This window comes from Coregonus clupeaformis, chromosome 8 (assembly GCF_020615455.1).
Source record: "Coregonus clupeaformis isolate EN_2021a chromosome 8, ASM2061545v1, whole genome shotgun sequence".
In the NCBI taxonomy this organism is placed as follows: Eukaryota; Metazoa; Chordata; class Actinopteri; order Salmoniformes; family Salmonidae; genus Coregonus; species Coregonus clupeaformis.
The window spans coordinates 16,740,625-16,763,339 of record NC_059199.1 but is presented as its reverse complement, the minus strand read 5'-3'; the positions used below and the strand labels follow the sequence as shown (position 1 = coordinate 16,763,339).

General features: G+C 41.3%; 2 protein-coding genes across 2 annotated transcripts in view; one reads left to right on the top strand and one right to left on the bottom strand.

Moving 5' to 3' along the window:
- The window catches only part of LOC121571210 (alpha-actinin-3), a 32,902-nt gene extending 28,979 nt beyond the window's left edge, over positions 1–3,923 (top strand). Inside the window, exons 17-22 of the mRNA XM_045221832.1 lie at positions 772–951; positions 1,803–1,949; positions 2,284–2,349; positions 2,830–2,988; positions 3,121–3,197; positions 3,763–3,923. Coding sequence (XP_045077767.1) covers positions 772–951; positions 1,803–1,949; positions 2,284–2,349; positions 2,830–2,988; positions 3,121–3,197; positions 3,763–3,844 — 711 coding nt within the window. The 3' untranslated portion in view covers positions 3,845–3,923. The remainder of the gene's footprint in view (positions 1–771; positions 952–1,802; positions 1,950–2,283; positions 2,350–2,829; positions 2,989–3,120; positions 3,198–3,762) is intronic.
- Positions 3,924–9,808: 5,885 nt separating this feature from the next.
- LOC121571209 (myeloid-associated differentiation marker homolog) lies at positions 9,809–20,792 on the bottom strand. The gene is made up of 2 exons (XM_041882544.2): positions 20,729–20,792; positions 9,809–11,280 (listed from the first exon to the last, which is right to left on the bottom strand). The coding sequence occupies exon 2, from the start codon at positions 11,132–11,134 to the stop codon at positions 10,283–10,285; it is 852 nt and encodes a 283-aa protein (XP_041738478.2). The 5' UTR covers positions 11,135–11,280; positions 20,729–20,792; the 3' UTR covers positions 9,809–10,282.
- Between the last annotated feature and the right edge of the window lie 1,923 nt (positions 20,793–22,715).

Here is a 22,715-nt window from a genome sequence, read left to right as displayed (position 1 = left end):
ATTGCCCTGCCAACATTGTTCTTCTCAGACCATTTTGAAATTATATTTAAAAAATGTAGGTATATGATCACACAGGTAATATATAATTTGTTGTATTACTTGTGAGGCATAGCTAAGTGAGCATAATAATATATGTTTTTTTTCTGAGGGGAGGGAGGGAGCAGCGGTGAGGCTGCCTCTCATCCGACTCACTGTCCCTCCGCTCTCCCTTCCCTCCACTGAGAAAAGGGGACACAGTCTTTCTGCCTCATGCACCAATTCATGTTGTTACTCCTATGACCAGAGAATGTGAACTATTCCTTGATATTAAAAATGAGCTAGTGCTACAGGGTCCTACTAGCCTGAAATCCAGACCTGTTTTGTGCTAACATTCCACTGTACTCCATGTCATTATGCCATGTTTGGTATGACAAAGAGTGTCAAGAAGTGAAATGTTAGCACAAACAGACTGGTACCCAGGCTAAGCTGCTACAGGGTCCCCTAACCCCAAACATGCAGGGGTTCACAACATCTACTGTTCCTATACTTCTGGGTCCTTATTCAAAAAGAGTCTCAAGAGTAGGAGAGCTGATTTAGGATCACTTTTGCCTTTTAGATTATAATGAATGGAACTGATCCTAGATCCTAGACCTGATCCTAGATCAGCACTCTTTGAATCTTTATGAATACGGAACCCTGAACTCTCATCCATACACACTTCTCAGTTCTCATCAGCTCCTTTTCTCCTCCCTCTCTCCCTCTCTCCCCCTCTCCCCCCCTCTCCCTCTATAGGAGATTGGTCATGTGTCTGTGGACATTGCCGGTTCTCTAGAGGAACAGATGAACAACCTGAAGCAGTATGAACAGAACATTATCAATTACAAGTGTAACATTGACAAACTGGAGGGAGACCACCAGCTCAGCCAGGAGTCCCTCATCTTTGACAACAAACACACCAACTACACTATGGAGGTAACACAACTCACAACTACACAACGCACGACTACACAACAAAAACACCAACTACACAACGCAAGACTACACAACAAAAACACCAACTACACAACGCAAGACTACATAACAAAAACACCAACTACACAGCACACAACTACACAACAAACACACAACTACACCATGGAGGTAAAGTATCTTCTAGACCTAGGTTAAGTATCATATACTCCCCTACGTATTTATTTGGACAGTGAAGCTAAAACTTTTAATTTGGCTCTATACTCCAGCATTTTGGATTTGAGATAAAATGTTTCATATGAGGCGACAGTACAGAATGTTGCCTTTTATTTGAGGGTATTTTCCTACAGATCAGTTTTACCATTTAGATATTAGTGCACTTTATTTATCTAGTTCCCAATTTGAAGGTGTCATAAGGTGTCACTTATAGTGTATTAAAGTAGTCAAAAGTTTAGTATTTGGTCCCATATTCCTAGCGCGCAATTATTACGTCAAGCTTGTGACTCTACAAATGTGTTGGAAGCATTTGCAGTTTGTTTTGGTTGTGTTTCGGATTATGTTGTGCTCAATAGAAATGAATGGTAATAAAATGCTAACCTCTCACCATAGACCAATAACAGGGAAGGTTAGCATTTTTAAAAAATATTTATGCCTCTGTAACTTTCCCACTCATCATTATTCACGATTTATTCATGATTATCCGTAATCATGGTAGCATCCACATTAATGTAGAAGTGTTCAGAAACATATTCCATTCTTATTTACTATAAAAGTGAGTCCTCTGTTTCTTTCTCTCTCTCTATCTGTCTCTCTGTCTTTCTCTCCGCTCCCTCGTTCCCTCTCTCTTTCTGCAGCATATCCGTGTGGGCTGGGAGCAGCTCCTGACCACCATCGCCCGCACCATCAACGAGGTGGAGAACCAGATTCTGACTCGCGACGCCAAGGGCATCAGCCAGGAGCAGCTTAACGAGTTCAGAGCCTCCTTCAACCACTTTGACAGGGTAAAGAAAAAAACGGTTCTTGTACTTGCGTTTCTTGCACTTCTCTTTTCTCTTCCTGGCTCAGATTTTGCAGATAGCGGTTATTTTGAAGAAGGTTTTACTTGCAATGATTCTGATATGTGGTTGTTTTTACCTACCTTAGTTGAATGCACTGACTGTAAGTGTGAATTTGGAATATTTAGTGATTTCTTCCCATCGTAGTTGTTCCTCCTTACTGAGGGATAGTGTATCTCTAAGCGTGTAATGTTCACATAATCGTTGATCATTGCATTGGTCATTGATCATATGTCCAATCATAAAAACTGATGCTTGTGTTCTCCCTCTCTCTTTGCAGAAGAGAAACGGCATGATGGACCCCGACGACTTCCGTGCCTGTCTCATCTCCATGGGTTACGATCTGGTGAGTAGCCTAGCTACCAACAGGAAGTGACCTCACATTCATTTCTTCTCAGTCCCTTTATACAAAATGACTGTGCTCTATCTGGTTGTATACAGTTATAGTATAAATGGCATCCGTTTTTATACTAAAGGTTTCAAAACATGTTCTCCTCAACAATGATATGAATGTGTTCTAATCTACTGTAACATGTTGTCCAATAGGGTGAGGTGTTCTAATCTACTGTAACATGTTGTCCAATAGGGTGAGGTGTTCTAATCTACTGTAACATGTTGTCCAATAGGGTGAGGTGTTCTAATCTACTTTAACATGTTGTCCAATAGGGTGAGGTGTTCTAATCTACTGTAACATGTTGTCCAATAGGGTGAGGTGTTCTAATCTACTGTAACATGTTGTCCAATAGGGTGAGGTGTTCTAATCTACTTTAACATGTTGTCCAATAGGGTGAGGTGTTCTAATCTACTGTAACTCGTTGTCCAATAGGGTGAGGTGGAGTTTGCCCGCATCATGACCTTGGTGGATTCCAACAACACAGGCGTGGTCACCTTCCAGGCCTTCATTGACTTCATGACCCGTGAGACGGCCGAGACAGACACCGCTGACCAGGTCATGGCTTCCTTTAAGATCCTGGCCTCCGACAAGGTGAGCTAGAACATTTTAATAGGGCCAGATCTCCCTTGAAAAATAGGTATTTTCACACCTGTGGGACAACCTAGTAAATACAATGAAATAAATACATAGAAATGAAATAAATATATACTTCCTCTCTTCCAGGCCTACATCACGGTTGACGAGCTGCGCAGAGAGCTGCCCGCAGAGCAGGCTGAGTACTGCATCAGCCGCATGACCAGGTACACAGAATTACAAAGGTCAAATAGGGGGTGCTTATATTTGTCCTGTTTCACACATGTACAACTGTGTAACCTATACAAGTGTGTGGCTACGACACAGGCCACTCTAGTAATATAATGTATCCCTATGACCAGGGACACAGGCCACTCTAGTAATATAATGTATCCCTATGACCAGGGACACAGGCCACTCTAGTAATATAATGTATCTCTATGACCAGGGACACAGGCCACTCTAGTAATATAATGTATCCCTATGACCAGGGACACAGGCCACTCTAGTAATATAATGTATCCCTATGACCAGGGACACAGGCCACTCTAGTAATATAATGTATCTCTATGACCAGGGACACAGGCCACTCTAGTAATATAATGTATCTCTATGACCAGGGACACAGGCCACTCTAGTAATATAATGTATCTCTATGACCAGGGACACAGGCCACTCTAGTAATATAATGTATCTCTATGACCAGGGACACAGGCCACTCTAGTAATATAATGTATCTCTATGACCAGGGACACAGGCCACTCTAGTAATATAATGTATCTCTGTGACCAGGTACATTGGAGCAGACGGCTCACCCGGAGCCCTCGACTACATCTCCTTCTCCAGCGCACTCTATGGCGAGAGCGACTTGTAAACCCCCTCTCCTCCTATTCCTCCTCCTCCTCCTCCTCCTCCTCCTCCTCCTCCTGTTCTTTCTTCCCTCCTTCCTCTCCCCCCTGTACAGAGAGAGATTTAGATACACCTTCTCCTCTCCTCTTTTCCCATTCCCCACTCCTTCCTCCATCCTCCCCCATGTTGTCCACACTGCCCAGAGAGGAAGAGAGAGCGGGAGGCTTTGCTCAGATCAAATCTCAGAGACCCATGTCCTGTTAAGGTCTGGCTGGATTTCTAATGTTTAACTCTCATCCCTGTATCATCCATACTGTCATCCGTACTGCAACAAGTGCCTGATGAGCCAGAATACCTGGTGTCACATGATAATCCGTTTCACATTAACTTTCTTTTAGTATGATTGACCAGACAGAGTTGGGTCATGAAAAAAACAAAGAAAGGACAAAAGAAAAAGAAAAAGAAAAAGAGTTTCACACTAGCAGAGTTTCTGAGCAAAGCCCCCAGCACTACACCTCACCTCCTCAAAGAATATTAAAATATATATATTTTTTGGAAGGGTTTAAAAGAAAATGATGAAAAAATATTGGTTGGTTGGTTGTGTATTGATGCAGATGCATGCTCTGTTTATAGTAGAAATGCTGTCCATGTTGAATGTTTGAATCTCCCCCCTACACCCCAAACCCTTTATAGCAGCTCTTCATCCCCATACAAACACCCTTCTCTTTCCATAGAAACTTGTAATGTTGTCCCAACATTTTCATAACGTTGTCATTTAGTATTTCAGGGATTATAGGGTGCCATCAGGAGAGAGAAGCAAGAGAGAGCAACCTGAGTGAGTGGTGAATTGTGGGTAAAAGGTAGTTAACCCCTGATCTCCGATCAACTTGTTTAGAGGGGTGAGGACACTGACAGGAAGGCTAATTTTGATAGGAGGATAGGGTGAGGATGCTGACAGGAAGGCTCATTTTGATTGGAGAATAAGGTGAGGATGCTGACAGGAAGGCTCATTTTGATTGGAGGATACGAAGATAAAGGAGTGTAATAACTGTTATGGCCAGAAAGACGTGTGTCGGTCACCTCTCTCCTCCTCATCCCTCCATCCCTCTATCACCACTCCATCGTCTGTACCAGTGAGATTACTACACCAATAGAATCATATAAAATATATTAGATATTATATTTTAGATATTATATTTCGTATCATGTCCTATGAAACCATGTTGAGGTTGTCTGCTTGCTGTGCGTTGTCAGAGGAGTGAGAGACAGATAGAGGTGTTGGGTAGTGAAAGAGAGAGAGAGAGAGAGAGAGAGAGAGAGAGAGAGGACATCAGGTAAAGTTCTCCAGATAAAGGAATATGTCCAGGTATGGTGAAACAAAGGTATGCCCAGGCTTCGTCCAAAATGGCACCCTATTCCCCATAGGCTCTAGTCAAAAGTAGTGCACTACATATGTTATAGGGTGCCATTTTGGACAAGACCCAGTATGGCCTAACTATCTATGCAAGTGAGCTTTTAGGTTGTGGTCCAGTTCAATAAGAGGATGGCTGCGTTCCAGGCTGACTACACCGCAGACGGCTGCCATATCTCACAACGCCTGGATCGGTGTTAAACATATCAGCTAACCACATCATATGATATAGCAATCTGATGCCTGACTGCACAGTTGATGAGGTGGCACACAATCATTTGCAATGTAGTCGGCCTGGAACATGACAAATGCTTAAAACAGAACCTGAGAATGTCCGCCATGAAGTGAGCAAGGGTATTCTAATGACAGTGGGCAATTCTCAAATCTAAACCCAATTCCCTATGTAGTCCACTACTTTTGACCTGGTCCGAAGTAGCCAAGTGCACTACGGAGGGAATAGGGTGTCATTTAGGATAGAGCCAGTACTAGTAACTCCCCTGTGCATGAATTCTTTCTCTTCTGTCTTCTCTATTATCTCCTCCTCCTCCCCTCCCCCCTCCCCCTCCTCCCCTCCCCTCCTCCCTCCTCCTCTCTCTATTCTATCACCCACTACAAGAGCTCGCTTCTACACAATTCATCAAAGTTAAAGACACACCTTGGAATAAATAAAAAAGGAAAACTATATTACTATATGAAGTTTTGTGTTGTGTTTTTATTTCCCATCAATCACCATAAAGGGAGTGGCGATACTGTTGAAGTAAAATCAGTTGCAACTGTTCAGAAGTAAACCAAAATGTCCAGAACAGTTCCTGGTTAATTAAATATTAAATAAATACAAGAAAGAATTGTAAAACGTCTTTAATGTAACTGTAATGTGACTAAGACTACTACGACTTATGTAGCATAAACATTCAAGGACGAAAATATTATATGAAACTGAGTTTATTAGATATATAGACATTCACAGTGCATATTAGCAGAGCACTTCAACCAGACACTAAGGCTAATTCTAAACATGTCAGTTATGGCAACCAATTCATACACTCTATTCTTTTAAATAGTTCAGTGGAGTTTTCCTTATTTCATCTTGTTAAGAGGGAAGGACTGCGTCAAGGGCAGGAGTAATGTAATTGGTTGGATGAAAGCGTAACAACCAGTGGGTGGAGCTTACAGCGACATGATGAAACTGATGTTTTCTTGGAACTGATGGCTTCTACGGTTGTGGCTAGATGGAGTACAGCTACGGACCAAAAGTTGCATGTTCAAGTTGTGTTGGGGACAACTGCAGCATTTTAGCTAAGCTTAACCCTAACTTTCCGTTTTTATTATGTCCAAAATACCCCTCCCTGCAGAAAACGTTATGCTGAAGTACTGAAATTCCCACAGATTATCGTTGTTTCTTAATGTTTTCTGAACGTTCTGAGAACATGGATTTAAATAGAACCATGAGGAAACTTGTAGAAAATGTTATGGGAAGGTTGTATGCAAAAACCTTCTGTCTGTATTGTCCGAACAGTTTGGGCTACACACTAATTTGAACCCTCTGTGGAAAGGTGAGACTCTCACGAACACGTATATGTTGGTTGTTTTGCTCTAGGATGCCCACAGGCCTCACAACACTTGTCTGAAGGTCCCCTGGTACCAGTTGAAAAATGAATGGAAGTAATTTATATATACAGTTGAAGTCGGAAGTTTACATACACCTTAGCCAAATACATTTAAACCCGTTTTTCACAATTCCTGACATTTAATCCTAGTAACAATTCCCTGTTTTAGGTCAGTTAGGATCACCACTTTATTTTAAGAATGTGAAATGTCAGAATAATACTAGAGAGAATGATTTATTTCAGCTTTTATTTCTTTCATCACATTCCCAGTGGGTCAGAAGTTTACATACACTCAATTAGTATTTGATAGCATTGCCTTTAAATTGTTTAACTTGGGTCAAACGTTTCGGGTAGCCTTCCACAAGCTTCCCATAATAAATTGGGTGAATTTTGGCCCATTCCTCCTGACAGAGCTGGTGTAACGGAGTCCGGTTTGTAGGACTCCTTGCTTGCACACGCTTTTTTAGATCTGCCCACAAATGTTCTATAGGATTGTGGTCAGGGCTTTGTGATGGCCACTCCAATACCTTGACTTTGCTGTCCTTAAGCCATTTTGGCCCAACTTTGGAAGTATGCTTGGGGTCATTGTCCATTTGGAAGACCCATTTGCGACCAAGCTTTAACTTCCTGACTGATGTCTTGAGATATTGATATATATATATCCACATAATTTTCCTTCCTCATGATGCCATCTATTTTGTGAAGTGGCAGTGGCTTCATCCTTGCTGAGTGGCCTTTCAGGTTATGTCGATATAGGACTTGTTTTACTGTGGATATAGATACTTTTGTACCTGTTTCCTCCAGCATCTTCACAAGGTCCTTTGCTGTTGTTCTGGGATTGATTTTCACTTTTCGCACCAAAGTACGTTCATCTCTAGGAGACAGAACGCGTCTCCTTCCTGAGCGGTAGGACGGCTGCGTGGTCCCATGGTGTTTATACTTGCGTGCTATTGTTTGTACAGATGAACGTGGTACCTTCAGGCGTTTGGAAATTGCTCCCAAGTATGAACCAGACTTTTTCTGAGGTTTTGGCTGATTTATTTTGATTTTCCCATGATGTCAAGCAAAGAGGCACTGAGTTTGAAGGTAGGCCTTGAAATACATCCACAAATACACCTCCAATTGACTCAAATGATGTCAATTAGCCTATCAGAAGCTTCTAAAGCCATGAATTTTCCAAGCTGTTTAAAGGCACAGTCAACTTAGTGTATGTAAACTTCTGACCCACTGGAATTGTGATACAGTGAATTATAAGTGAAATAATCTGTCTGTAAACAATTGTTGGAAAAATTACTTGTGTCATGCACAAAGTAGATGTCCTTAACGACTTGCCAAAACTATAGTTTGTTAACAAGAAACTTGTGGAGTGGTTGAAAAACAAGTTTTAATGACTCCAACCTAAGTGTATGTAAACTTCCGACTTCAATTGTATATGGACACTGTTTAGTTCTAAAAAATAAGGGGTTAAATACATGTTTTAAAAAAATCCTGATCTTTCTTATATCTCTCAGATATAGGACAGACACTTCGGAACTTCAGAACACTTCAAACTTTTTTTGGGGGACTATCTGTTGTTCCATGTAGTGAATCTGTTATGCAATACGTTTGTATGGGCTAATAGCAGTAAGGCCAAATAAAAATGTCTCAAAAATGTTTATATAATTTTTATTATACTTCAATGGGTCTTAAAATTCTAAGTCAAATAGCTAAATGATTCTTGGTATGACCTTCTTAAAACGATTCCATATAGCTTAGAAGACCCCCCCACCCCTGGCTTAGACAGGGCTTAGACTCTTATGGGTTAGACAGAAAGATAAGCAACAGGATGAAAGCATTTCAGTTCAGGATTTTTTATCTCACATGTGGATGAGGGATCAGTAGTTAAATAATTAACATTCTAGGTCTGCCTCACGCCTGTCATTCTGAAAGTATGAATTGCTTTTAATGGATATACTGTGCATATTATGTATATAGTTATATACAGTACATGTATAATCAGAAAGATCTCTAAATGATCTCTGTGTCATCTATGACAAGAAGTGATTAAGTTGATTAACAAAAACTGTACAAATCAACTAAACTACATGACTAATTGCTAAAAAAAAAACAGCAAGCAATAAATAATGATAACAGTGATTACTTACAGTACTAAACAAGATACCCACCCTACATGATGACAAGGCTACTGAGACTCACACATACAGTGAGCTCCAAAAGTATTGGGACCCCTTTTCTTTTTTGGCCTCTGCACTCCAGCACTTTGGATTTGAAATGATGCAATGCTACCATGATTATGGATAGTCCTGAATGAATCGTGAATAACAATGACTGATAGAGTTACAGACGCACAAATATCATACCCCCTAGACATGCTAACCTCTCACCATTACAATAACAGGGGTTAGCATTTTTTGGGGGGTATGATATTTATGCCTCTGTAACTTTCTCACTCATCATAATTCACGATTCATTCAGGATTATCAGTAATCATGGTAGCATCCACATTAATGTAGAAGTGTTCAGAAACATATTATATTCTTATTTACAATAAAAGTGACTCCAAAATGACACAATACATTATCTACCATTCATTTCTATTGGGCACAAAATAATCTGAAACACAGCCAAAACAAACAGCAAATGCATCCAACAAGTTTGTAGAGTCACAAGCTTGAAGTTATCATTGCGTGCTAGGACTATGGGACCAAATACTACACTTTTGACTACTTTAATACACAAGTGAATTTGTCCCAATACTTTTGGTCCCCTAAAATGGGGGGACAATGTACAAGAAGTTCACCCGATATGGATGAAAATACCCTCAAATGAAAGATGACAGTCTGCACTTTAACCTCATAGTCATTGTATCATTTCAGTACAGAGCCAAAACAACAACAAAATTGTCACTGTCCCAATACTTTTGGAGCTCACTGTAGTTTGTAATTTAGAATAAACACTCAAGAAACTATAATATAAAACACAGCGTTTATTTATAGAAGAAATACAGTCACAGTGCACATTAGCAGAGCACTTCAACCAGGCACTCTGGCTCTCCGACAGGCTGATCAGATTACCCAGATACGTTGGTTCAAACATTTATTTTCAAAATGCCTGTGCTGTTGCAACGTTACATTGCTACTGTGATAAACTCTGCTGCAGGGTGATGCCAAGCGGCAAGTTTGTTTGCAATCATCTAACAATAACCCATGTAATGAAATACATCGGTGACATTTCTATTCACATTGCAGCATTTTTTTGTTTTACCTGTTTTGTATCAGCCCAAATGTAGCCCACATAATACAATAAAGAGAAATAACTGTCTTTTCATTTGCTTGGGGAAGATAAAGGCAATGCAGAAATACTTTCACAACTGAATTAATTTTACACAGTAGTTTTTGTCCCACATCCCGCTCCTCTCTCCCCTCTTCACCTCCTCCCTCCTCTCTCACACACTGACAAACACCAGGCGTGCAGAGTACGCCAGGTCGGCCAGGTAGAGCAGGAAGTTGAGAGCGGTGAGAACTGCAACCGTCACCAGTGTGGGCTGCTGCTTGGTTTGGGTGTGGCTGTAACTCTTGTCGAACTGGAACACTGGCCAGATAATGGTGGCGGTCAGGTACATGACAACAGCCAGCAGGCCGTAGGCTGACAGGAAGCGTGCGAAGGGGAACGGGAGGCAGCCGGTACACTCCCCGACACACAGCACCACCACGGCCGCCGACAGGATGAAACAGATACAGTAGACCGCCATGCACCACTTGAGCGCTGGGTGATGTTCGTACGATACAGGGTCGCTGACCAGTATGAAGATGATGCAGGCCACGAAGGTCTGGCACACCTTGAGCAGGCCTGGAGCTGTGGCCATGTAGCCTGTGACCTCACCCGGCCGTGCCCGCTTCAGGGTCACCTCCCACAGGTAGGCCACGGTGGCCAGGCAGGAGAAGACGGTGGAGGCGATGCGTCTGTCCCGGAGCTCCCCGTGGTTCTGCTGGCCCTTGAGGAAGTAGACGGGGAAGATGATGGAGGCGGAGAGGCAGAGCAGGGTGGCGTAGCAGGCCATGGTGATGGGGAAGTTGTTCCAGGAGACGGGGGCTCGGGCCTGGAGGCCAAAATGCTCCACCAGCAGTACCAGCAGGGTCCCGGAGAAGCTGAAGGCCCAGCAGAACACACACCAGTCTGCTAACCCGTGGGAGAGGGAGGCCCCGTGGGCCACCACACTGAAGGCCACGCAGGAGAACAACAGGGCAGCCACACGCACCCACAGCAGCTGGGAGGTGGGCAGCACTATCAGTGGCATGGTGGGAGGTGTTATACAGTTAAGTTATACAGGGGAGTGGGGTATATGTACTGTAATACAGCTGGAACACAGTAGTAGTTCACTTGTTCAGAGTCTTTTAGTTGTATCTGAGAGGCTCAGAACATGTCCTGTTCTCATCCAGGGTTCTGCAAGGAGATAGAGAAACAAAGCAAGATTTAGGGGCCAGGCTAATCACAGAACATCCCAAATTATTTAGAAAAATAAACAATGAAACCATTGTGAAATTGTGAAACTGAAACCATTAACATGACTCTCAGTTCTACATACATGAGAGCAGTTCTTGAAAATGGTTCCCAGTCACTTGTTCTCTACATGTCCCCTCCCTCCCCAGAGAGATGCCTGATTACATGCTCTCCTAGTCTAAATACAAACATTACATCAACATGGCTTAACTCTCAGTTCTAAGTTTAAATGCATGAGAGCTTTGTATTCACTATGAAGAAACCGAGCAAACAGGCTGAAACAGGGCGGAACTACTCGAACTTGTCCAATAAGAAACACGTTGTAGGATTTTTAATGAATTTATTTGCAAATTATGGTGGAAAATAAGTATTTGGTCACCTACAAACAAGCAAGATTTCTGGCTCTAACAGACCTGTAACCTCTTCTTTAAGAGGCTCCTCTGTCCTCCACTCGTTACCTGTATTAATGGCACCTGTTTGAACTTGTTATCAGTATAAAAGACACCTGTCCACAACTTCAAACAGTCACACTCCAAACTCCACTATGGCCAAGACCAAAGAGCTGTCAAAGGACACCAGAAACAAAATTGTAGACCTGCACCAGGCTGGGAAGACTGAATCTGCAATAGGTAAGCAGCTTGGTTTGAAGAAATCAACTGTGGGAGCAATTATTAGGAAATGGAAGACATACAAGACCACTGATAATCTCCCTCGATCTGGGGCTCCACGCAAGATCTCACCCCGTGGGGTCAAAATGATCACAAGAACGGTGAGCAAAAATCCCAGAACCACACGGGGGGACCTAGTGAATGACCTGCAGAGAGCTGGGACCAAAGTAACAAAGCCTACCATCAGTAACACACTACGCCGCCAGGGACTCAAATCCTGCAGTGCCAGACGTGTCCCCCTGCTTAAGCCAGTACATGTCCAGGCCAGTCTGAAGATTGCTAGAGTGCATTTGGATGATCCAGAAGAGGATTGGGAGAATGTCATATGGTCAGATGAAATCAAAATATAACTTTTTGGTAAAAACTCAACTCGTCGTGTTTGGAGGACAAAGAATGCTGAGTTGCATCCAAAGAACACCATACCTACTGTGAAGCATGGGGGTGGAAACATCATGCTTTGGGGCTGTTTTTCTGCAAAGGGACCAGGACGACTGATCCGTGTAAAGGAAAGAATGAATGGGGCCATGTATCGTGAGATTTTGAGTGAAAACCTCCTTCCATCAGCAAGGGCATTGAAGATGAAACGTGGCTGGGTCTTTCAGCATGACAATTATCCCAAACACACCGCCCGGGCAACGAAGGAGTGGCTTCGTAAGAAGCATTTCAAGGTCCTGGAGTGGCCTAGATCTCAACCCCATAGAACATCTTTGGAGGGAGTTGAAAGTCTGTGTTGCCCAGCGACAGCCCCAAAACATTACTGCTCTAGAGGAGATCTGCATGGAGGAATGGGCCAAAATACCAGCAACAGTGTGTGAAAACCTTGTGAAGACTTACAGAAAACGTTTGACCTGTGTCATTGCCAACAAAGGGTATATAACAAAGTATTGAGTCACTTTTGTTATTGACCAAATACTTATTTTCCACCATAATTTGCAAATAAATTCATTAAAAACCCTACAATGTGATTTTCTGGATTTTTTTTCTCATTTTGTCTGTCATAGTTGACGTGTACCTATGATGAAAATTACAGGCCTCTCTCATCTTTTTAAGTGGGAGAACTTGCACAATTGGTGGCTGACTAAATACTTTTCCCCCCCACTGTATATGGATACGATATGGATTACAATTATCATCCTGAATATTAAGGCTATACTCACTTCATGTTACACACATAGACACTCAACCATGCAAATTAGCTGGGTTATTATTTATTTAGACATCACATATTATAGTCTTCCTCTTACCCAGACATCACACACACTCTCACTAAATCACACCCAATATCACACGCATCAACCTACTCAGATCTACTACACACATAATATCCTGACTCAATTTTCTAACATCTGTGGCATTGGCTCACAGGCAAACAGGCAAAAAAAAAAAAAAACATCGCGAACAACATGAAAACACCAGTTGCTTTGTGCATATTGTTATAACCTGTTTCTTGAATTCTAAACATCAGACATTTGAAATCTCTATTTTTGGCTAAAAGAAAAGGAAAATAACATATACTGTTTACAGGAAACTCCCTCTACATCTTTAGATGAAGTTGCGTTTAAAAAGAAATGGGGCAGTGAAATTATTTTCTGTCATGGACAAAGGAACTCAAAAGTTGTGATGATATTAATTAACAAAAATGTCGATCCGAATGTGCAAACAGTCAGGAATGATCCGCAAGGAAGGTGGACAATTTTGAATATGAAAGTGGATGAAAAATAGATTTGGCTCATTAATCAATATGGTCCAAATCAGGATGATCCATACTTTTTCGAAAATATTTATACCAACCTACTGAACTTACAGGCAACAAACGATCAAATCCTTATGGTGAAAGAGTATAACACAGTGTTAAGTACCTCAATGGACCGTAAAGGAAAATCAATCTACAAACTATCATCACCGTGCCCTTACGGAAATCACAAATATTATGGACACATTAGAAATAGTGGATATTTGGAGACTAGAAAAAACCCTAGTGAGATATACATGGAGGAGACTTGATCAAGCTAGTCATCTTGACTACTTTCTTGTCTCTTTCTCTCTTGCATCAAAGGTTAAACAAGTATTGATAGGAGACAGAATGCGATCGGTCCATTATCTAATTGGCCTTCACATAACTCTTACAGAATCTCCACGTGGACGGGGATATTGAAAATGTAATCAAAGTCTACTGGAGGACAGTTTATTCTTAAAAAAGACAAAATCATTTATAACTGCATATTTCCAGTACAATATACAGTTGAAGTCAGAAGTTTACATGGACTTAGGTTGGAGTCATTAAAACTCGTTTTTCAACCACTCCACAAATGTCTTGTTAACAAACTATGGTTTTGGCAAGTCGGTTAGGACATCTACTTTGTGCATGACACAAGTCATTTTTCCAACAATTGTTTACAGACAGATTATTTCACTTATAATTCACTGTATCACAATTGCAGTGGGTTAGAAGTTAACATACACTAAGTTGACTGTGCCTTTTAAACAGCTTGGAAAATTCCAGAAAATGATGTCATGGCTTTAGAAGCTTCTGATAGGCTAATTGACATTTGAGTCAATTGGAGGTGTACCTGTGGATGTATTTCAAGGCCTACCTTCAAACTCAGTGCGTCTTTGCTTGACATCATGGGAAAATCAAAAGAAATCAGCCAAGACCTCTGAAAAAAATTGGTTCATCCTTGGGAGCAATTTCCAAATGCCTGAAGGTACCACGTTCATCTGTACAAACAATAGTATGCAAGTATAAACACCATGGGACCACGCAGCCTTCATACCGCTCAGGAAGGAACGCGTGTTCTGTCTCCTAGAGATGATTGTACTTTGGTGTGAAACGTGCAAATCAATCCCATAACAACAGCAAAGGACCTTGTGAAGATGCTGGAGGAAACAGGTACAAAAGTATCTATATCCACAGTAAAACGAGTCCTATATCGACATAACCTGAAAGGCCGCTCAGCAAGGAAGAAACCACTGCTCCAAAACCGCCATAAAAAAAGCCAGACTACGGTTTGCAACTGCACACGGGGACAAAGATCGTACTTTTTGGAGAAATGTCCTCTGGTCTGATGAAACAAAAATAGAACTGTATGGCCATAATGACCATCGTTATGTTTGGAGGAAAAAGGGGAAGGCTTGCAAGCCGGAGAACACCATCCCAACCGTGAAGCACGGGGATGGCAGCATCATGCTGTGGGGGTGCTTTGCTGCAGGAGGGACTGGTGCACTTCACAAAATAGATGGCATCACGAGGAAGGAAAATTATGTGGATATATTGAAGCAATAGCTCAAGCCATCAGTCAGGAAGTTAAAAGCTTGGTCGCAAATGGGTCTTCCAAATGGACAATGACCCCAAGCATACTTCCAAAGTTGTGGCAAAATGGCTTAAGGACAACAAAGTCAAGGTATTGGAGTGGCCATCACAAAGCCCTGACCTCAATCCTATAGAAAATGTGTGGGCAGAACTGAAAAAGCGTGTGCAAGCAAGGAGGCCTACAAACCTGACTCAGTTACACCAGCTCTGTCAGGAGGAATGGGCCAAAATTCACCCAACTTATTGTGGGAAGCTTGTGGAAGGCTACCCGACACGTTTGACCCAAGTTAAACAATTTAAAGGCAATGCTACCAAATACTAATTGAGTGTATGTAAACTTCTGACCCACTGTGAATGTGATGAAAGAAATAAAACCTGAAATAAATCATTCTCTCTACTATTATTCTGACATTTCACATTCTTAAAATAAAGTGGCGATCCTAACTGACCTAAGACAGGGAATTTTTACTAGGATTAAATGTCAGGAATTGTGAAAAACTGAGTTTAAATGTATTTGGCTAAGGTGTATGTAAACTTCCGACTTCAACTGTAGTAGGTTCAGCAAATCCCCTTATTGTTTGGGATACCTTTAAACGTACCTTCAGAGGTCATTCAATTCAATATTCATCAGTTAAAAAAGCAGTTTCTGTCTAAAGAGACAAGACTAACAAGGGAAATACAGGAACTAATAGTACAGGTAGATAGCAAAAAAAATCAGTACTGCAGAGATACAAAACAAGTCAGAGGAAAAACAAAAAAAAGTGGAGAAACTTATTCAACAAAGATCTAATGTAATCTATTACAAAAATAAAGCAAACTGGATGGAATATAGAGAAATATGCACCAAATTCTTCCTGAATCTTCAACACAGGAACGCTACCAGAAATGATTAGTAGAAACTCATTACTACAGATGCAGTCATCCATAATTCTCCGAATGATATTTCAAAAGAGGAAGCTAAATATTTTAAGCAGATGTTTTCTTTTCAGTCTCATCCTCACCCTCTGAAAGACGATTACTGTAAGGAATTCTTTCCAAATTAAACATTAAAATGAACAAATGCACAAAAAGATCAGTGCGAAGGCCAAATTACAGAGGAATAACTTTTTAAGGCTATTAAATCCTTTCAGTCTGGAAAAACCCCAGCGCTTGATGGCATACTGTTAGAGGTATATCAAGCCTTTTTTGATGTACTCAATGTTCTACTAATAGCTTGTTTTAACTACTCCTATAGAAATGGTAGTCTGTCAGGTACTCAGCAGGAAGGTCTGAATTCACTATTATTAAAACAGGACCCGGATGGCAAAAAAATTAAGATCCAGTCCATCTAAAAAACTGGAGGCCTCTTACACTTCAATGTTGTGATGCAAAAATACTAGCGAATTGCATAGCACTCAGAATTAAAAAGGTTTTTACCAGGTATTGTTCATCCTGATCAGACAGGTTTTTTACATGGACGATACATTGGAGATAATATACGACAACTACTAGAAATAATAGAACAATATGAAACATCTACGAAGCCAGGCCTGGTATTCATAGTGGATTTTGAAAAGGCCTTTGATAAAGTAAGACTGAATTGTATATATAAATGCCTGGATTTCTTTCATTTCGGTGAGTTTCTTATTCAATGGGTAAAAGTAATGTATAACAACCCCAGGTGTAAAATAGTAAATAGCGGCTGCTTCTCAGAGAGTTTTGAACTGTCAAGTTTTATATTTAGTCCGCAAGCTAGATCCCTGCAATGTCTCATTGAAGATCTAGATAACTCTTCTGGCCTCTCTGGACTAAAACCTACACTGAACCAAAATATAAATGCAACATGCAACAATTACAAAGATTTTACTGAGTTACAATTCATATAAGGAAATCAGTCAATGGAATAAATTCCTTAGGTCCTAATCTATGGATTTCACATGAATGGGAAGGGGTGCAGCCATGGGTGGGCCTGGAAGGGCATAGGCCTACCCGCTGGGGAGCCAGGCTCAGCCAATCAGAATGAGTTTATCCCCACAAAAGGGCTTTATTACAGACAGAAAATACTCCTCAGCACCCCCTCCTCCCTCAGACGATCCCGCAGGGAAGACGCCAGATGTGGAGGTCCTGGGGTGGCGTGGTTACACGTGGTCTGCGGTTGTGAGGCCGGTTGGACGTACTGCCAAATTCTCTAAAACGACATTGGAGGCGACTTATGGTAGAGAAATTAACATTAAATTATCTGGCAACAGCTCTGGTGGACATTCCTGCAGTCAGCATGCCAATTGCACGCTCCCTCAGAACTTGAGACATCTGTGGCATTGTGTTGTGTGACAAAATTGCACATTTTAGAGTGACCTTTTATTGTCCCCAGCACAAGGTGCACCTGTGTAATGATCATGCTGTTTAATCATTTTCTTGATATGCCACACCTGTCAGTTGGATGGATTATCTTTGCAAAGGAGAAATGCTCACTAACAGGGATGTAAACAAATTTGTGCAAAGAAATGGCTAACTCACTAACTGTAAGTCGCTCTGGATAAGAGCGTCTGCTAAATGACTAAAATGTAAATGTAAAATGAAATTTTGAAAATTTCAGGGATCTTTTATTTCAGGTCATGAAACATGGGACCAACACTTTACATGTTGCACTTTACGTGTACCATATTAAGTATTGGATCTTTAAAAAACACAACTTTTACATTACCCTGCAGTTTACCTATAAAATGGCTGACGGTGAAGTAGACATACTTGGTATTCATATCACAAAATATATAAATGAGCTCTCCACAATGAATTTCAATAGAAAACTAGTAAAAATAGACAAGCTCCTGCAACCATGGAAAGGCTGAGATTATTACATCTAAAAGCACTAAACCTCTCTCTAAAAGCTTCACTTATCCAAAAGTTTTACTTGAACCCAAAATGGTTCTCAAGTACATTACTAAGAAAAGCTCATCCCTTGTTTAAAAATCACCTTTGTGCAGATTGCCATGTCTCATTTTCGATTAATTGAAAATGAAACCTTGTTCAAAGTATCTCTCTTTTTCAAACAAGCATTGCAGAGCCTGGCGGTTGGGAGCTTGGGCCGATGGCCGATGGGTCGCTGGTTTGGGTCCCCAACTTGACTTGGTGGGAGATCTGTCGACGTGCCCTTGGGCAGGGCGCTTGACCCTGGTTGCTCCTGTGGGTCACTCTGGATGGGAGTGTCTGCTAGATGACTGAATGTAATGTACATGTTGAGCGGCATCACTGCAGGTAGATTGTATGTTTTAATATATATATATATATATATATATAGAGAGAGAGAGTTTCTATTAGACAAATTCAGGTAAGTCCCTCCCCGTTTCATTTCGTTTGCTTCCGTTTAAGAAACGTTTTGCATCGGCGGAATGAATATACCCCTGACCAGTGCAAAACCTTTCGCTATGCTGCAAAATATTTTGCTACGGTGTGCACAAATGAATTTTGCCACGGTGTGCACAAATGAGTTCAACCCAGCTCCTTATGGTTGTTAGGCCTACTAATTGAGTACCACATCCCCCCTCCTGGTCACATGTTCTACTCCTCCAGTAGGCTACACTTATCGGTAACACTTTATTTGGATAGTCTGTAGAGCATCTACAGATCGACTATCTATAGTCTATCAGAAAGATTTCAACTAACTATCTACTAACCCTAGCCCTAACCTCAACCTTAGCCTAACCTGGTTACCCTAACCTGGCTTACCTGGTTAAATAAAATAAAGGTGAAATAAATCAAAATAACCCTTCTCTAAAACTAACCTTAGCAAGCAGTTGCTTATCAACATATGCTGTTGATAGTGTGGTCCTCTGTAGCTCAATTGGTAGAGCATGGCGCTTGTAACGCCAGGGTAGTGGGTTCGATTCCCGGGACCACCCATACGTAAAAATGTATGCACACATGACTGTAAGTCGCTTTGGATAAAAGCGTCTGCTAAATGGCATATTATTATTATAGTACAGTATGACCATCTGTAGAGCATCTACAGATGGATTATCCGGATTATCCAAATAAAGTGTGACCCACTTATCCTCACACTAAGAGAGATGACAGTGAAAGAGAAAAAGCTATTCTAGCTGTGACTTGTACTAGGCTAGGGAGTATGCACACAGTAATGAGGAAATAAAAAGTCATTGAATTCAGACTAAGGCATTTCTTCCTTGACTTCGACGCCCTCTATTGGCATTGGTGTTCACTGTCAGTCACACAGCTCACCACAGCACCATCCCTTTTCTTTGGGCCAATGCTAAGTTCCTAAGACTTCAGACATGATGTGTCCCAAATGGCACCCTATTCCCTACATAGTGCACTACTTTTGACCAGAGCCCTATGGACGCGGCCTTTGACTCTGAATGCAAGGTAAACTGAAACTTCACAGTCATCCTCATCATATGCTTGTCAGTAACACATTGACTTCCTCTTCAGTGTGTCTAGCTCTAAACCTGGCTTCCTGAAGGCTGTGTTACTTTAAGTGCCTCTTTACTGAGTCTATTAGCCAGATGAGAGCTTTAAAGAGCCTCCCTTCCTCTCTGGCCGAGGGGGATTTACAGGAAGCTGAACTAATGTCTATGTCTCAGATCTACAGAGGCCCAGATACTGCTAGCCTACTGTACCGTAGACCTAGTCCACATGGAAATGACAAGTTTGTGATATAAAACTGGGTTAAACAAACCTTGGGCTTGTTTACTGGACCCAGATTTGACCAATGCTACCCCTAGACGAGTCCAGGACTAGGATGAATCTGTGTCTGGGAAACTGGCCCATAGTGTCAATACCATATTCAATTTCTCTGTTAGATGGGGGCCTAGTTACTCATATCTAGAGGTTGGGGGAACAAAACTAAACCAAACGGAGGTGAAATGGGGGTTAGGAGGATGTGGTGGATGTAATAATAGGTGTGGTACAAGCCCGAGTCTCTCTCTCTCTCTTGAAAAGAACGTTTTGCAATATTCTTAGCAGGAGAGTGCTGGTTTTATTGTTTACTTCTATGCCAGAGAGAAATTCCCCATGAATGTTTTATTTAGAATTTAGATTAAATTATTCTAATATTGGCAGGATGTTCAAACTAAAACACATGGGGAGAAAATATTTATAATAGGAATTATCTTTATCTCAAGTTCATCAAAGCATGACCAGACTTGTTGATGGTATTCCCAACACATACAGATCATCAATAGTGAGTGAGTGAGTGAGTGATTGAGTGAGTGAGTGAGTGAGTGATTGAGTGAGTGAGTGCACAAGCAACAGGGCTGTGGCCAGACAGACCGCACCCAAGTAGATTAATGCTATGGTATCTGAGGCATTCTCATTGGACTAAAAATAGAAAGTAACGGTACTTTCTGAACCTTCTTTCTCGTCTAGACTTCACTTGAATAGAAATAGCATTATAATGAAGAAGAACAGTTATTCTTACCTCTGATCTCGCATGGTCTTCTTCCTTCCTGTTACCGTTTTGAAGCCGGGGCGCGCACTTTTACGCTCGCAACCACTACGTCTACCAGTAACTGCCAAAATAATGGAAACACTTGAATAAATTAGGCAATAGAGTTCCAGACACTTGTAGAATCTATGCCAAGGTGCATTGAAGCTGTCTGGCTCGTGGTGGCCCAATGCCCCATTATGACGCTTTATGTTGATGTTTCCTTTATTTTGGCAGTTACCTGTAGCTCAGAGAAGAACTGGGCGGATTCGATTATGCTGAACGCGGGGCACCGGGCTATGGCCGGTCTAGCGCCCTTCTCAAATCGAACAGTCAGCAAGGCAGCATGGTGCATAGTCCAGAAAGATACAACATATCTGTCCCATAAAATATATATTTGAATTTTCAAACTAGTTTTCATTGGGAAGGCAAATAAAGGGTTTATCAAACGCAATCACCTTTGCATGTGAAAACACAGAATCATACTCATTACTCCACGTGCTTGATTACGTCACTTTTGTTTTGAGCCGACTTAATCGTGGGCTTTGAACGGGGCACCTGGCTCACGCCCGGGTGGCAGCCCGGTTCCTAAACAAATGCAATCAACTTTCACTCGGTGCAAAATACACCTATTCAGGCCCCCGGACCAGATTAATCGAATCCCCTCACTTTCTCACAAACTCCACGCCAAATTTGGGCATTTATAGTAGGTTATGTCTGGAACTGGAATTGCGGGTTCAGCAGGACACAACGTTTTGGAACTGTTAGAAATAATGTTAGGCTATCTATTACAAACATGCGTCTCGGACATGGAGAACAACGAATCATGTCGGCTCTACTGATGGCATTTCCTATCTGCAACGTTCGACAACGTTTGGCTAATGAACTTGGCCCAGATGTGTGTGGAGAGGTGGTGGAAGCTGTCTGAGGGTATGGGGAGGCATCGTCTGCTGGAACAGTTCCCATCAGTTCCAGAGTTTCAGCAAAAGTTTCAACAATAGTATCCAGCTGCAGCCTGTCACTAAAATGAATCTGTCACTAAAGCCAAATACTATCGCCATCTACTGACCGTGGTTAATCCCTACCACATACATGCGAACTCATTTTCTTTCCTAGTTCCTTCCTCATTTCCTCGCTCCCGTTAAATGTAATCATTTCCTAGCTCCCTTTCCTCCTTTATTTCCGATCATTTCCTCTCTACTGGCCGTGATTAATCCCTACCACATACATGTGAACTCCTCCTTTTCTTTCCTAAATTATTTCCTTGCTCCCTTTCCTTTCCTCCTTGCCTAGCTCCATTTATTTTCCTCCTTTCCTCGATCCCTTACCTCCTTTCGCCCCCCCCCCCCTTTTTATTATTATTATTGTTTATTGAGATAGCCTATATTAAATACAACACCAGCTCGATTTTGCTTAATTTGAAGGATTTAGGAAAATGTTGTTTTGAAGCTAATTTCCTGCAATTCTATGAGGTTTACAAGTCTCATGACATCTTAGGTAGGTTATTTAATGATGATAATAATAATAATAATAATAATAATAATAATAATAATAATAATAATAATAATAATAATAATAATAATAATGAAAATAAAGAGACCCGATTTCCCCAAATGTTATTCTGCTACAAAATGTTGTATTATAATTTATATTAACCCTCAATCTAATTCAGTGGCAATTTTAGCATGTAAAAATTAGTGGGGCAAACACTTTTATTTAATTTTATGCATGCCAGCAAAGCCACTGCACAACACTAAACAATACATTAATTGCACTATAGTGGTGACAAACGGTGCCCACAAACTGTTAGGGCCTACATAAAGCTGTCCCAACAGCAGAGCTTTCTTTTCATCACCATGGAGTGAATCCTTACCACCACTACACCTGGCTATCAGAGGAGCCTTGTCTGGGAGCGAAACAGTTCATTCAGCCTCCTTTACTGCCTTTAAAAAAATCATAGCTGATATGTATGACTTCCTTA

Bases quoted from the DNA above. Each gene is read 5' to 3' on its own strand.
- LOC121571209 (XM_041882544.2), bottom strand. From the start codon at position 11,134: ATGCCACTGATAGTGCTGCCCACCTCCCAGCTGCTGTGGGTGCGTGTG.